The 15,227-nt window shown below is 34.9% G+C and overlaps 1 protein-coding gene across 3 annotated transcripts; it reads left to right on the forward strand.

Annotated features, from left to right (window-relative positions):
* On the forward strand, positions 1-13,047 carry LOC109051973 (voltage-dependent L-type calcium channel subunit beta-4-like). 3 transcript variants are annotated; one of them, XR_006153317.1, is made up of 15 exons: positions 1-385; positions 4,229-4,348; positions 4,429-4,551; positions 4,658-4,779; positions 5,633-5,688; positions 5,911-5,930; positions 6,156-6,236; positions 7,716-7,774; positions 7,980-8,080; positions 8,236-8,387; positions 8,993-9,088; positions 9,197-9,367; positions 9,456-9,503; positions 10,266-10,406; positions 11,276-13,047. XR_006153317.1 is itself a non-coding variant. In XM_042713227.1 (14 exons), the coding sequence occupies exons 1-13, from the start codon at positions 344-346 to the stop codon at positions 9,483-9,485; spliced, it is 1,173 nt and encodes a 390-aa protein (XP_042569161.1). In that variant the 5' UTR covers positions 1-343; the 3' UTR covers positions 9,486-9,503; positions 10,266-13,037. The 3 variants fall into 3 exon arrangements, 1 of the variants encoding a protein (XP_042569161.1); XR_006153316.1 differs by having other exon boundaries at positions 10,497-13,042; XM_042713227.1 differs by having other exon boundaries at positions 10,266-13,037.
* Positions 13,048-15,227: the final 2,180 nt, after the last annotated feature.

The following is a 15,227-nucleotide window of genomic DNA, read 5'->3' on the forward strand; positions in this document are numbered from 1 at the left end:
CTGCTGCAAGAGAATGATCTGAGTGTCTCAGTTGTCTCGTGTGAGAGGTAAACATCTCCTCTCTCGCTGCACTGGCTGCAGAACAGCATCTCCAGTGTGTGGAGCGGGAGAAAATGGAGCCTGATTGAATGTGAGAGCAGGCGGAAGAAAGGCAGCAGCGGCAGAGGGAGGGCGTTTGCTCTCAGTGAACACCACAACTCAGCTGCTGCAGTCAGGGCATCAATTTTGTATAGGCGTTGAGTGCAGTGCCAGTGCGCTCGGGGCTGAGGCGTCCCTCTCTCTAGCTGCCTCTTTACTGCTGCCCACAGAGTGATGGGGGGCGATACGAGCTGTCTCTATAGGCATGTCCGCGTCCGATTCTAGCGCAGCGCTGCTCAGCTGCAAGGTAGGGATAGTTTGCCTTCTCTCGCTCTCACAAGCACTTTATCTCTGTCACTCTTTCTCTCTCTCTCTCTCTCTTTGTTGCTCGCTCGCTCATCGCGCGCTCCCTCTCTATTACATTTTCGCTCCATGTGATTCTATAATCAATCAGTGCTGCTTTGGTGGAGTGAATGAATTTTGCATGCATTCTGCCTGGATCATAGTCTATTAATATCCCCATGTAAGCCTTTTGTATGAATAAATTAATCTCAGTCGAGATGCATGTCTTAGTTTTCGACCAGCAGACTCATCAAATACATTCAGCTGCATTGAATTGTTTAATTGAGAACGTATATTAGGCTACCTATAATTGTTAATATTTCACTTTCTCATATCTTTCTGTATGGTTTCAAATAGTATTGCAAGTTGCTGATATGTCGTTTTTGTTAGGGGGAAAACATGGTTTTCTTGTGTCACAATGGGCAAGGCAGAAATGTCCATTCCAGTGCTTTTCTTTTTCTTTTTCTTTTTTATGTTTATAACCAGCAAACCATGGTCAGAATTCAGGCAAAAATGCCACAGATATTTATATAAATTTGTAGGGTAATATTCAAGAGTGTAATGCATGAACTAAGAAAATGTAGACCTATATTATATTTTATGTAAATTCAGATTAATCTGTTTTTGCTGTTATTATTTCATAATTTTGTTTCAGTAATATTATATTCTAGGTCTTTAAAGGTTTAATGTGTTGGGCACTATTCAGCTGACATAAATAGATGGCATGCTGTGTGTTTTTATATTTTAAAAAGCTCTCATAAAGGTAAAAACATATATTATATTATATTATATTATATTATATTATATTATATTATATTATATTATATTATATTATATTATATTATATTAAAAACCCTTATAAATGTAAAAATACTTCTGAAAATCAATTCCAGGAGGCAAATATCTGTGATCTAAACAAACAGTTATTTCATTGCAGAAAAGATAGTTAAACATATTTTCTGATACTGATTACTGAAATTATAGGTTGCAAAAAATTGCACTATTGCACGTTTATTTTGTATTTTATATCTGTATGAAGTTGATTCTTATAGGTTATGGACTTCTTTGATCCCTGTCCTCATCACAATCAAGTTCTGTCTTGGTGAGCATCATATCCATGCTGCCCCATATAGGAGATTGGCAATCAGATTATGACAATATAAATGAAAATTGGTCATGAAACTGTTTAAAGTATTGGAGAATGAATGACTGTTATAAGCCTTGTGGACAAGGGGAGGGTCATTGATTTTTCGCCCCCTGTTGACTGAGTGCTGCTATTGCACAACAAGTTGTGATTTGACGGCCTTGCTTTTAGTCTAGGCTTCTCCAGCGACTTCTGCTTAATACATTACCTTTACAAATATGAGATTCAAAATGTACATTGAACCTAGAAATAAACACAGCTGAAAGATTTTGAAAATTTGTAGGCTACACTGTAAAAAGTAGTAACCTGCAATTGTTAACTTAAAGAGCTAATGCTACCTGATTTAACTGATAAAAATTAGTTTTGTTGGCATAATTTAATGTATATACCTTGGTTCAGTGATGTTTTATCAATGTTTTTGACTTGAATAAAACCAGTTCATTTAGATGTTACCCTTTTGGGTGACCTTTTTGGTGTACATTATGATGTTCTGCAATATTCTGCAATATTTGCAAGTCACCAATCAAATAAGAAAATTTGTTACATTGATCATGTGAGCTCCGAGTTATGGAAGCTTGTTTCTGCCACAGGTTAAAAACATAAAAATAAAATTTTTGTCTTTTTCTCTAACAATTCATGCTTTTTTATGAACTCAGACGTATATATAAAACTTTAGAATTGTGAGATATCAACACAGACATGTATATAAACTGTGAGTTTTATATGGCAAGAATGTAAGTCTGACTCAAGAATTCTGAGTCTCTCAACTATATCTTGCAATTCTGAGTTTATATCTCACATGACATTTTTCTCAGAGTTATGAGAAAAATTCAAATTCAGATGGTCAAAATCTTGCTTCCATTTAAAGTTCTGGAAAAAACATTCTGTAAAAAAATTCTGGAAAAAATATCAAGTTTTACACAAACTTGTGGGGTTCATGCAGCTGGAATGCTGCTGTCGAAAAGCAAAAGGAATAAATACCGAATACTAAGATAATCTAAAAATCTATTAAATAAAGCTATTAAAGCTATAATTCAGCTACATGTTGTAAACATTGTATGCAGCCTTTTCTGGGAATGTCTGATGGTGTGTTGTATGTGGAATATGAGGTGAGGTGTTGTAGAAACACTCTTAGTGGATGAGGTTGCGATGCATTGTGTATTTTAAAGGATTACATTACTTTATCGATCCAAGTGCTGAGCAAAAAATTGCTTAGTCTGTCAGATCATCTGAAAACGACTCTGAGTTAATGTACGCTGTGTGTGTATGGAACACAAAATGTGTGTCACAGTCTTGCAGGCAGTGATGTTTATGTGAGCGACCCCTGCATCACTATTACCTCTTGATAATACCTATTGATAAAAGAGGTAAAAAAAAATGTTTGATGTAGTGTGTTGTTATGCTTCAAAGCCCTACTGTATCTTTCTTTTCATTTATTTCTGAAACACAGAAAGAGATGAAACTGGCTTAAATTATCCAAGAGTTGGTTCAGGACAGCTCTGTCACGGAGAAGCCTCCCATAGCAGGGCTGGCTTTTAATTAACATGTTCATTTAGACGGGAGATATATTTTAATCGAACATAAGAATCTTATCTTAGCCGGCGTCTGCTTAATTATGCTTTATCACTTTTGACGGTAGGTGTCACAGACACCTGCGCCCTGCGGCTCCCTCTGATATTTAAATCATATCCTCACTGTGTTCTGGATTTTGTAGGGAAAAGGGACAGAGAGAAAGGCTGGTCTGGAGGAGAGATCAGAGGGATGCAGGAGATGGTAGAGGAAAGGTTTTTGCAATGCTCATTTACAGTCACTTGGTCTTTTGTTATTGGTGCATTTGGTGATTTCTCTGTCTTTGATTTAGTTTTCAGTTTTAATGGTTTATTGGCATGAAAAATATTTTTATATTCATATTGCCAAAGCATTTGCAGCAATTGCTGTGTGCAGTTGCAAAATGAGAATAGTGCAAAACAACAGAGAAACGAAAAGCATTAGGTCTCATTCACTAATGAATACGTATTTATATGCACAGGAGAACTTCTCTCAAAAAAAGTTCTGGCTCACAGCATACATGTATGTTCATGAATTTGTTTTTCACCCCAAATAGTTCACCCAGAAATGAAAATTTCCTGAAAACTGTATGCACCCTCAAGCCATCCAATATGTAAATTAGTTTATTTCTTCAACAGAATGGATTTAGAGCTATTTAGCATCACATCACTTGCTCCCCAACGGATGCTATGCAGCGAATGGGTGCCGTCAGAATGAGACTCTAAACAGCTGTTTAAAACATCACAATAATCCACAAGTGATCTACATGACTCCAGTCCATCAATTAATGTACTGTGAAATTAAAAACTGTGTGTTTCTAATAAACAAATTCATCATTAAGATGTTTTTAATGTTGTTTCCTTACAATCGTGGCTCCCAGCTAAGCAACTTCGAGCAATGCTAAGTGTGCCGTCTTCAATATATCTGTGTATAATTTGGTGAATCACGATATATTCATGAAAATGATTGTGTGCAGATTTTGTTGCTTAGTTAATTAAACTCACTTCAATTGACAATAAAGTATAAAGGGCATTAAAGATAACAATAAATGAAAGTAATTATAATAATAAAATGTGGAACAGCATGTCTCACATTGGATTCTTGTCCTTTTTGCAGAGTTCTGCTGATTCCTACACGAGTAGACCATCGGATTCCGACCTGTCCCTGGAGGAGGACAAGGAGGCGTCTCGGCGTGAGGCCGAGCGCCAGGTCCTGCTCCAGCTCGAGAGAGCCAAGGTTCATCTTCTCAAACAGATACATTGTCAATTACCTCTCCACTTAAAATAATGTTAACTCTTTTCTTTGTTTTCTTGTAGACCAAACCTGTGGCATTTGCAGTGAGAACCAATGTCAGCTACTGCGGGGCTCTCGATGAAGACTGTCCTGTTCAGGGTGCTGCCATCAACTTTGAAACCAAAGATTTTCTACATATAAAAGAGGTGGGAAGTAACTGATGAATTGAAGTTTACAGTTAGCTTATGTTTCACTGTTTTTGTTTTGGGGTTTTTGGGGGGTTTTTTGAGCACATTATCTCTCATCCTACAGAAGTATAATAATGACTGGTGGATCGGGAGGCTGGTGAAGGAAGGGGCAGATATTGCCTTCATCCCCAGCCCTGTTAAACTGGAGGCCATGCGGATCAAGCAGGAACAGAAAGCAGCTCAGAGGTCTGAAGTGCAGTTGCATCTCATTATATCTATAGATGTCATTCAGTACTGTAAATTAGCATTTAAAGGAATAGTTTACCCAAAAATGAAACTTTGTTGAAAATTTACTCATCCTTAGGCCATTTAAGATGAGTTTGTTTATTCATTGCAACAGATTTGGAAAAATGTATCATTACTTGCTCACCAATGAATCCTCTGCATTGAATGGGTGCTGTCAGAACAGCTGATAAAAACATCACAACAAGTAATCCACATGACTTCAGTCCAACATTGTGTGAAGTGAAAAGTTGCATGCTTGTAAGAATCAAATCCAAGACTTTTTTTTATTTAAATCTTACATAAAAACTATTTTCACCTCAATATAGAGTACAGATAAGCTTACATTAAGACGTTTTTGACTTCAAACTCTTGCTTCATATAAAAAACCAGTTCATAATCCCTAATAATGCTTCCTCCAGTGAAAAAGTCCATCAGCTATTGTCCTCTTGCATTAAATCCACCAGCTTTTTTGTTAAGAACTATTCTGTTTTCGCTTGTAAATGGTGCTTGATCTGTGCATATTTCTCTCCTGATTCAGACAAGGTGACTTTTTCACTGGAGAAAGAAATATTATGGATGGAGGACTTGTATTTTACTCTTTTCACATACTGTTTAGTTAGTTGTCATTTGGTGAACTATACGTATAAGTGAGAAAATGAACATTCTTTCTTGAACTGCTGTGATTTACCATTGTACTTGCTATTTATAAGAAAACTTAGCACGTAAGTTCAAAATGGGATCTTAGCTTATAGTATGCCATTTGCTATTGGAGTGTCTCGTCCTGTAATTTCTAAAGTGTTTGTGTTGGTAACAGGAAAATGGGAGGAAATGCTTCATCTGGTGGCTGGAGGTCTACTCCCCCTTCTGCAGGTGAGAGGTATTTAAATACTCTCACACATTACTGTCTTACTGTAATGCTAGTACTGTTGAGGCACTATCATTCCTCTATGTTTTCCTTCAGGGTATATGCTGCTTTTATATGTTATGTTCAGCATGATTTACAAAATGTTTCAGTATAAAAAAAAATTACCATAATGAACACAAACAACCTGTTTAGATTTTCTTTAACACATTTTTCTTGTTTTAAACAAGCCAAACAGAAGCAGAAGCAGGTAGGTGGTTAAAATTGCCTCATTGCTTACATAGTGCAACACAGTCCCTCAAAAAGTGGTATTAAATATTCAAACTTTGTGTCTGGCCTCTCAGACGATCCTTTGTGAGAGATTTTAATGCTGTGTTATTGAAACTGCATCCCTTGAGGCTACTCATTAGATGTTGAGAAATGTTAGTTAAGATTCAGAGCTTGTGAGACATAACAGTGTGTGTGTGTGTTGTAGACAGAGCACGTTCCACCCTATGATGTAGTTCCATCCATGAGGCCTGTTGTTCTGGTTGGCCCCTCACTGAAAGGCTATGAGGTAAATGTATTATTATTATGTATTATTAAATATTAAATTCGATCATCATGGCAGTTAAGAGACTGGTCAGTTGTTCTATGTATGCAGGGTCCAAAATTAACAACCACCAAGCAAGTAAAAGTTGAGTTTGAAGAGTAAATAAAGCTTAACCAGTAACTGTATTAGGAACTGTTCACTGAATCAAATCAAGGACATTCAAACCATTAACTAAAGACAACATCACTCACTCACATGGCTTTAGTGTCTTTTAACTTGCACCTCTGTGGAAAATTTACCATCAGTAAAGGCCTGAAGGTTTATTTCTCCAGAACTATGTGTGATGACATATATATTAAGCTTCCAAAATGAAACTATAAAGAACAAACATGTTATTCTATTATTATTTATATAATATTATATTGTTTATTACAATTTTTAGTTTTCATTTTAATTTTAGTTTAAGCCATTTTGTTATGTACTTTTGTATATTTTTAAAATATTTCTATGTAACTTTCATTTTTTTTTATTTCAGTTAATTTTAGTATTTTTTATACCTAGTTGCCAAGGCAACATTTCTAATTTTGAATTATGTTTTCAAGTTATTCATGTAATATTAGTATTTTATTTTATTAATAGTTTATTTCAATTACCAAAAAATGTTTATTAGGTTTAGTTTTAATTAACAATAACAACACTGAACAAAATCACATTTTGCAAAAGATTTATGCAGAGATTGGCTTATCTAATGTATGGTGTAATACACAAGTGACACAATGACTTGTAAACATATATGCAGTTTTTATTTAGATTTAGATGTAATAAATAATATTTCTATAAATACATTTACTTTTTTATAATTTAATAAAAATGCAAAATACAGTTTCATGACCTATGAAAAATATTTGTATTTGTATTTATATTTACTAAACAATATTTATATTATTATATTTTGCATAATTATATTTAATAAAATAATGCAAAATACAGTTTCATAACCTATGAAAATTAGTAATTATAGTCTGTAAATTTTCATAATTCACATACTATTGGCAGGCATGGCAAAAAGAAAAAAGGCAGTGTAAGATACTTCTTTTCAGTTTTTGGTATGTGAGAGGATTCATGAATGTGAAATATTTAAGTCCAGCTATGGCTGGACACGTTTGTCAGTCAGCTGCTTAACAGAGACACCAGGGACCTGCTTCCACTGCTGACTCTCTACCCTCTATTTCTGGAGTCATTCATTTTTCACCCCTGTGTCTAAATAAAACCACATCACCTCATCCAAACCAAATTATCCTTATACACGACTCTTCTTCCAAATCCCCAGCTTAGGACTCCTTATTTTCCCCCTACGATCCTTAGACAACAAAATCACTGGGTGGATGTTAACACTTTTAATAGCTCAGGACCTAAATTAACTCAGATTGATAGGTTAATTACATATGGAACGTTTCTGGTTGAACATAGTATAAAATGTTTTCTCACAATCTTCTGATGCAGGTGACTGATATGATGCAGAAAGCCTTGTTTGACTTCCTGAAACACAGGTTTGATGGGAGGTGAGTGCAGAAACTGTTTGGGTGAGTGCAATTTGTTTCACTAGTACTCTTACAGGAATAGTTTAAAACCAAAATGTGCATTTGTAAAAATGGAAAAAAATCATTTACCTACACTCTTTCTTTTGTAAAGGATCATTAGAATGGTCCAAACTTCTTGTGTCTTTTGAAGGTGTATTTTTGTATTTGGTATGTTGTTTCATGGCAGGATTTCTATCACACGGGTGACTGCAGATCTGTCTCTGGCCAAGAGGTCTGTGCTGAACAAGAAAGCTATCATGGAGAGGTCAAACACACGCTCCAGTCTGGGTGAGGGACAACATACAGGGGTAAAGCTAAATAGTACATTAATATAAAGAGTGGTCAAGTATAGTTTTGAATGAAGGACCTAATATGGGATCATTTGTTGTTCCATTATTAATGTGGCTCCATCATGCCTCTCTCTCTCTCTCTCTCTCTCTCAGCGGAGGTGCAGAGTGAGATTGAGAGAATATTTGAACTGGCTAAAAGCCTGCAGTTGGTGGTCTTGGATGCAGATACTATCAATCACCCCGCACAGCTTCTCAAGACCTCCCTCGCCCCCATCATTGTCTATGTCAAAGTGTCCTCTCCAAAGGTACAACAATATTTATATGTATGAAGGTCATATTACTGTAAAACGGCCTGGGAAAAGGCCGTTTTTCAAATATTTTTTTTTATTTTTAATGTACTTTTATGTATTTTATTAGTTTAACCCTGTCTCAGACTAAGACTAATCTTCTAATATAAAATAATAAAAATACAAATGACGTTTAATAATTTAAATAGTTTAATTAGTTTAAATAAACAAATTATTATTATTTCATAGCATTTTAGACCTATTTTGTCCATCTTTCCAGAAACCAGAAATATTGCCCCAAATATTATTTAAATATTAAATATTAGTCTAAAACTATTATTAAAGTGCTTTTGCATAAACAATGAGTGTTTTAAATCACAGAAAGTTGAGTGGTGGAAATGACATTTGCTGTTTTTTCTGTGTTGCATGTATATTTATTGTTGAACATTGACAATAGACTAATAAAATATGTTTTTGAAAAGTTTGTTTCTGCAAGTCCACAGAGCTAAAAGTGTTGTTTTACTTATTTAAATGATTAAGTAATATAGGAAGGTTTGTGTTTCCCTGAAGCATTGCTCCCGCTTTTGTCCCTCATTTTCTCAGTGTCACTCAATCTACCCCAGGTTCTTCAAAGACTCATTAAGTCCAGAGGGAAATCTCAAAGCAAACATCTCAACGTGCAAATGATGGCAGGAGATAAACTAGCACAGTGTCAACCAGTGAGTCCCATTACTGCACACATTCCGCTCATACATTAAACCAAAGCAACAAGTGAACATATGTGATATATATATGTGATTATTTTCACTGCATTTGTCTTGTATTAGGAAATGTTTGATGTTATACTGGATGAGAATCAGTTAGAGGATGCCTGTGAACACCTGGCTGAATATTTAGATATATACTGGCGTGCCACTCACCTGCCAGGCTCCGCCCCCCTGAACCCTCTAGTGGAGCAAAATGTAGTTACACCACCCTCAGCCAACTCTAGCCAACAGGTGAGTGTTTAAATGTTAACTGCATGGCCTTCCCTTGCTGTGATGAAGCTTAAGTTATCTTAAACGCTCTGTCATCCTCTTCCTCCAGTTCTCAGAGACGCAGGAGCTCATTGAATAAGCACTAGCACAAATAAGGGTGAGTGCTGGATTGATGTCCATCTGTGTCAGTTAAGAATATTATTGTGAATGTGTATTTCCCTGTCAGGGCTTATTTTGCATATACTAATAATAAATAATAATAATAACAATCATTTTCAAATGTGCACTTGCTTATTTTAAATGACAAGTACTTTTGAAAAAAGTTTAAAATGTAAATGTAATGAAAGCCGGATTTTCCCTTTTTTTACTTTATTTTATCTTATTTTATCTTATCATCCTGATTTTCCTTTTTTACTTTATTTTATCTTTTCTTATTTTATTTTATCTTATCATCCTATCTTATCTTATTTTACTAGTATTAAAATACTATACTATTATAGTATCAATTTTTGAATTAGTATTTATTTTTTGTTTTCTTTTTAGATTTAGTCATTTTGTGATATGCTTTTGTCAGTTTTATTAGTTCTATTCTATTTAGCTTTCTATTTCTATTCTATTTTTATTCATTCTATTTTTTCATTTTTTTAAGTTTTTCATCTAATATTTCTATTTTATTTAATTTCAGCTTTATTTTGATGAACAAAATAATAATAATAGCTTTAGTCTTATTTAATGACAACACTGTAAATGAAAAATAAAACTTTTGCGTGACTCTACATCCAGTCCACCATATCGCACAACAACAACAAAAAAAATATTGAGTGCACCCTTAACTATTAAATATTGATTGACAGAAAGCTTGTTGCCCGGATGTTTAACCATAATGATCACTTCCTCCACTGCTCTCTGGTTGTTATAGAGTGACACAGAACATACCAGAAAGACCCCCAGAATATTCCTCAAAGGCCAGCCACTCACTGCCCCAGAGTGAGATGGGGCTCGGAGCAGCTGCCCACTGATGAGAAAGAGGAGGAACGGAGGGATGGAGAATGAGATGAGGGTCAGTTGAGAAGTGGACCAATCGCAGCCTCACTGAGAGTGATAACACACACCCTCCCCTGCACTAACACATGTGTCCTTTACATCTCAGGACCACTCAGCTGCAGGCCTCCAGTCAACACACACACACACACACACACACACACACACACACACACACACACACACACACACACACACACACACAAACACACACACACACACACACTGTATACACACATTCAACTGGTCTGAATATCCCTGCTGAGACCCATGCTGAGATCAACAGGGGTTTCCCCCCTCACCCCTTGGTGGTGCCGTCTGTCCACAAGGTTCTGCCAGCCTGACTCTTATTTCTAAGGCTGGCACTGGCATCAGAGCATCCATACCATATCCTCACAAAGAAGAGCACCACATGCCACTAACATCCACTCATACGACTGCTAGTCCGCTCACTCAGTCTCCACCTCCTGCATCGCTTTTGGTTTGTTTTCAAGGTTTATTATAAACATACCTTTTGCACAATACACTTAATTTCAATTAATCGTCAAATATAATTTACTCATAACTAATAACCCAAAAAGCTTTATGTAGCACAACCCGCAAATGACTAATTCATATACTGAAATCACACTTGGGACTTTTTGTAACTGCAAACGTTTTTATTTTCTGTTATGTCCTGTTCCACTTTTCATTGTATCCACTGGAAACGTTAGGCTTATGTAAACCAGGGCAAATCAACTAATAACTCGTCAGTATTTCCAACCACGTTACACTTGCATCACTCTTTCAGATTAGTGAAAAGCAGACCACATGAATGTTTGTACATATTTTGCCTAGATTTCAGTATTGCACTAAACAGCCTAACATATTATTTATTTTTTCCAACAGTGGTTCTCAACTGAGACCTCGCAGGTCTGTTCCGATTGGACACAGACAGCAGGTGATAAAACTATGCTAAATGCACAGAATAAAATGCAACTTATATAATTATCATGCATAGTTAGGATGACAAGACTTGATCAGTTTTAAAAGGAAAATGAAACATCTAATCAAACTATATTAAATTTTACCTATAACTAGGCACATTAGGTAAATACTAACATGGATACATTGGATGACATGCTCTCATCCTCAAAATCATGAACAATATTGCCTAAAACATATTTTGTAATTATTTGTACTGAATTAAAACATGGTTTGTGTCCCAATGATTTTGTGAACTATTAATTTTGATTATTTTAATTATTTTAGTTTATTATTTAATTATATTTTAATGTTTGATTTAAATAATATTTTTAAATGCTTTTGTGCAAATAAATTATTTTGTTGCTGTGTTGTGTCATAGTAAAACATGTTGAGAACCCCTACTCTATACTAATGGTTTGGATTACAGTGACATCTAGTGGATTTGTTTGGAAGTACTTTTTCACACAGTATAACTGTACATAATCATACCATTAATTTAACAAAAACGGTAAGATGTGTAACGGTATGAGGATGTATTGCTTCAGAACCACTGTTTTATAACATCCTTTTTCCTTGCATTTTGAGAATCTCAAAACACTAATAAAAATTCCTGATAGTTTTTTATTTTTACCATCAAAACTTGTTTGCATGATAAATGATGATCTTGCTTAAATATCTGCTGCTGTGATTGTTGAGTTTTGCTTGCTGCTGTTCTTCCATGCAATAACAAGATAATTTACAAATATCATCACATATAACAGAATGACTTATGTCTTATTGCAAGACAATCTCTTAACTAAATGATCACTAATTTTACTTTTTGCATACATGCACATGCAGTCCCATTGTACATTCAAGCTAATCATGACTATGCATGACAAACAATCAGGCATTTGTAGAAATACACAGCACTGTAAACTGAATATGGAGATGCATTGGACGTAGAAACATATAAACCACAAAGATCTGCTTTAGTATATACAGATTGCACATTAAAATTCATTGCCATTCTTTTGTTCATTTAAGGTGTACATATATAATATTAATGGCATATATTGAAAAAAAAACAAGTTATTTGGGACCATGTTGAATCTTCTATCAATTTTTAAATCACTGCATATTGAAAGCAACAAGCAAGAGACACAGACTTTAAAGCACAATGAGCGCTTCCCAATTGAAAATATGCTTGATATCTTTCCAAGTGATTTGTACATAGTCAAGTACTATGTCTTTGGGTCTCCAAAGTATATTTTCAAGGCTAATTGTTTATTTTATTAGATATTTATATTGTTGTTCTATATCACAATATACTGTACTATATGCAACACTGGAGGAAGGAGGAAGAAAATGTCTTGGACTGATAAAGGTCTATCACTAAATAAAGGGAAATCAATATGATTGCACTATTTTGGTCTTGTGTTTGAGGTTTTCCTTTGGTTTACAATGCAATAAATGCACTATGTAAGCGTGTAAACCCTCTTCCAGTAGTTAACTTATCATATTGTACTAATGTGACAACACTGACCCAGCACCAAGTTCGAAAAAATAAAGAAAAAACAATTAGGAAACGTGTGCTACCTGATGCTGAGTTTTGTGCTCTGGGTAAGGAAAAATCATTTAAAAGAAAGGAAAAAAGAAAAAGAATGGTCTCTTCATGGTTTCTGTCACTTTTGCATGTGTTATTGATGCACAACGTGTTTTTAAATCAATTTACAGATTTTTTGATAAAGTTTTATTAATTAATTTTAATATTAGGCCGATAAAATAATATTAAATTTTTTTTTTTTACAGTCACAAATTCATTTTAAATGGTCTTGTGGTGTAACAAATTAATTTTCAAATATAGCCTGTAAATTGATATGAAATTATAAAAGCTGCATGCTCAATAATTATAAAATAATCAAAATAGTGATGGTGACATGTCAACTTTAACCGCCCACATGTAGAATTATTGAGAAATCACAAAAATAAATTCCAAAATTTCCACTAGATGTCAGTGCAGAAGCTCTGCAAAGGCAAAATTATTCAAACTCTGCTTCTGATCTTTTCTAAATCTTTAGAAAACGATATTTTTTGTTATTTCTACAGCTTTCATGTATATAAATTGTTACTATATATATATAATTGTTACTTATGAGACTTTCTAGTTATATATATGTATACTATAAATATAAAATAGTGAGACTTTCTAGTGTAATATAATTTAGTCAGTTTGACTGAGTGATATTAAATTATATTTTTGACTTTAATAAAAGTTAATATTTCAAGATTAAACACATTTTAGATTGCCTACTAAAACATTTTTACAGTGCATGCATTTTTATGAAGCAGTGAGGTCACATTTTGTTATATATTAGACTCAAAAACACACAAAATATGGGGCTCTAAGGGACAACTTACATATTTATGCTTTATAGCACTCAATCCATTATGTTATAAATGTCAAATCTCATTTTCCACCATACTGCCATGAATTTAACATGAATTTAGCAAGACTTTAATTTGTCCAAAGATCCTTACATTTTAATATTAATTTTTCAGTGAACACTTTTTTATATATATAATTAAAAATATCTACTTCATAATATGAAATGTGTAAACTATGAAAACATTAAAGTTTAAAGTTTGGGAAGTCGTGGCCTAATGGTTGGAGAGTTTGACTCCTAACCCTAAGGTTGTGGGTTCAAGTCTTGGGCCGGCAACACCACGACTGAGGTGCCCTTGAGCAAGGCACCGAACCCCCAACTGCTCCCCGGGCACTGCAGCATAAATGGCTGCCCACTGCTCCAGGTGTGTGTTCATGGTGTGTGTGTGTTCGCCGCTGTGTGTGTGCACTTTGGATGGGTTAAATGCTGTATGTCACTTAAGTATTTAGCTTCCCTTTCATTAATTAAAGAAAGAGAAAATAACTAGTTCAATTCAGCTATAAAAATATAGTGCTTTTTTTTCTTCATTGGTATTGGTTTTCTATATATATATCAATATATAGCCACGTATGGACCATGCATATATTGCAGTATACTGAGAAATATAAGCACTAGCTTCCCATTTATATGTAAATTATTTCATATATAGAATTATATTTTCCAGCATATTACCATATTTTTTTTTCATAAGGGTGCAGCAAACTAGCTGCAGCGAATTACATTTCAAAACCCTTACCTACTGTATGAATGTGCTAGATTTGCAGTTCTAAAGTATGTCACGCTTGTTTGTAATTGTGTTTACAAGCACCGTGAAGCAGACACACCATACCTCCACACTTTACCAACACTACTGAGTGGGTCACCCTGGCACAGGAACTCATTAACACATGCTAAATAGCTGCCTGCTGGGCCTCTGTCTGCAGCAAGTGGGCGGTTGTGGGTCAGGGGGTGTTGTTGGAGTCTTTCTCTTTCTCTGTCAGCTGGTGTTCTAGTAGCAAGAGCTGATAACTAGTGTGGCCTGATATGCTCTCAATATCACATTCCTTGTCATCAGAGCATAACGGGGCTGGTAGCAAAGCCCAAAGAGAGATTGGGCTAATGAGAAACCTGGAGAAAAAAAAATACAGAGTTTTTTTTTTGTTTTTTTTTTTTGGAGGTGGTCCAGATCGGCTGACCAGAAAGTAAAATTCGACAGAGAGCAATTTCACTGATCCTCTTGACCTCTAAGAACTATTTATCAGATCCAAGCATGCTCCAGAACAAATACGATTTGCCATTTCCATATGCTACTTCTTTTCATTTCTGTATGCTCCATTTCTCTCCTGGGAAGCTGACCCCAAAAATGCTTTCAATTTTTATCTGCAAATGACAGCCATCTGTCACACATGAGGGTTTATCTTTATCTCTGGCACTGTCAACAAATGCTAAAAGTCCATCTACATAAGTTA

Source organism: Cyprinus carpio, chromosome A23 (genome assembly GCF_018340385.1).
Source record: "Cyprinus carpio isolate SPL01 chromosome A23, ASM1834038v1, whole genome shotgun sequence".
NCBI lineage: Eukaryota > Metazoa > Chordata > Actinopteri > Cypriniformes > Cyprinidae > Cyprinus > Cyprinus carpio.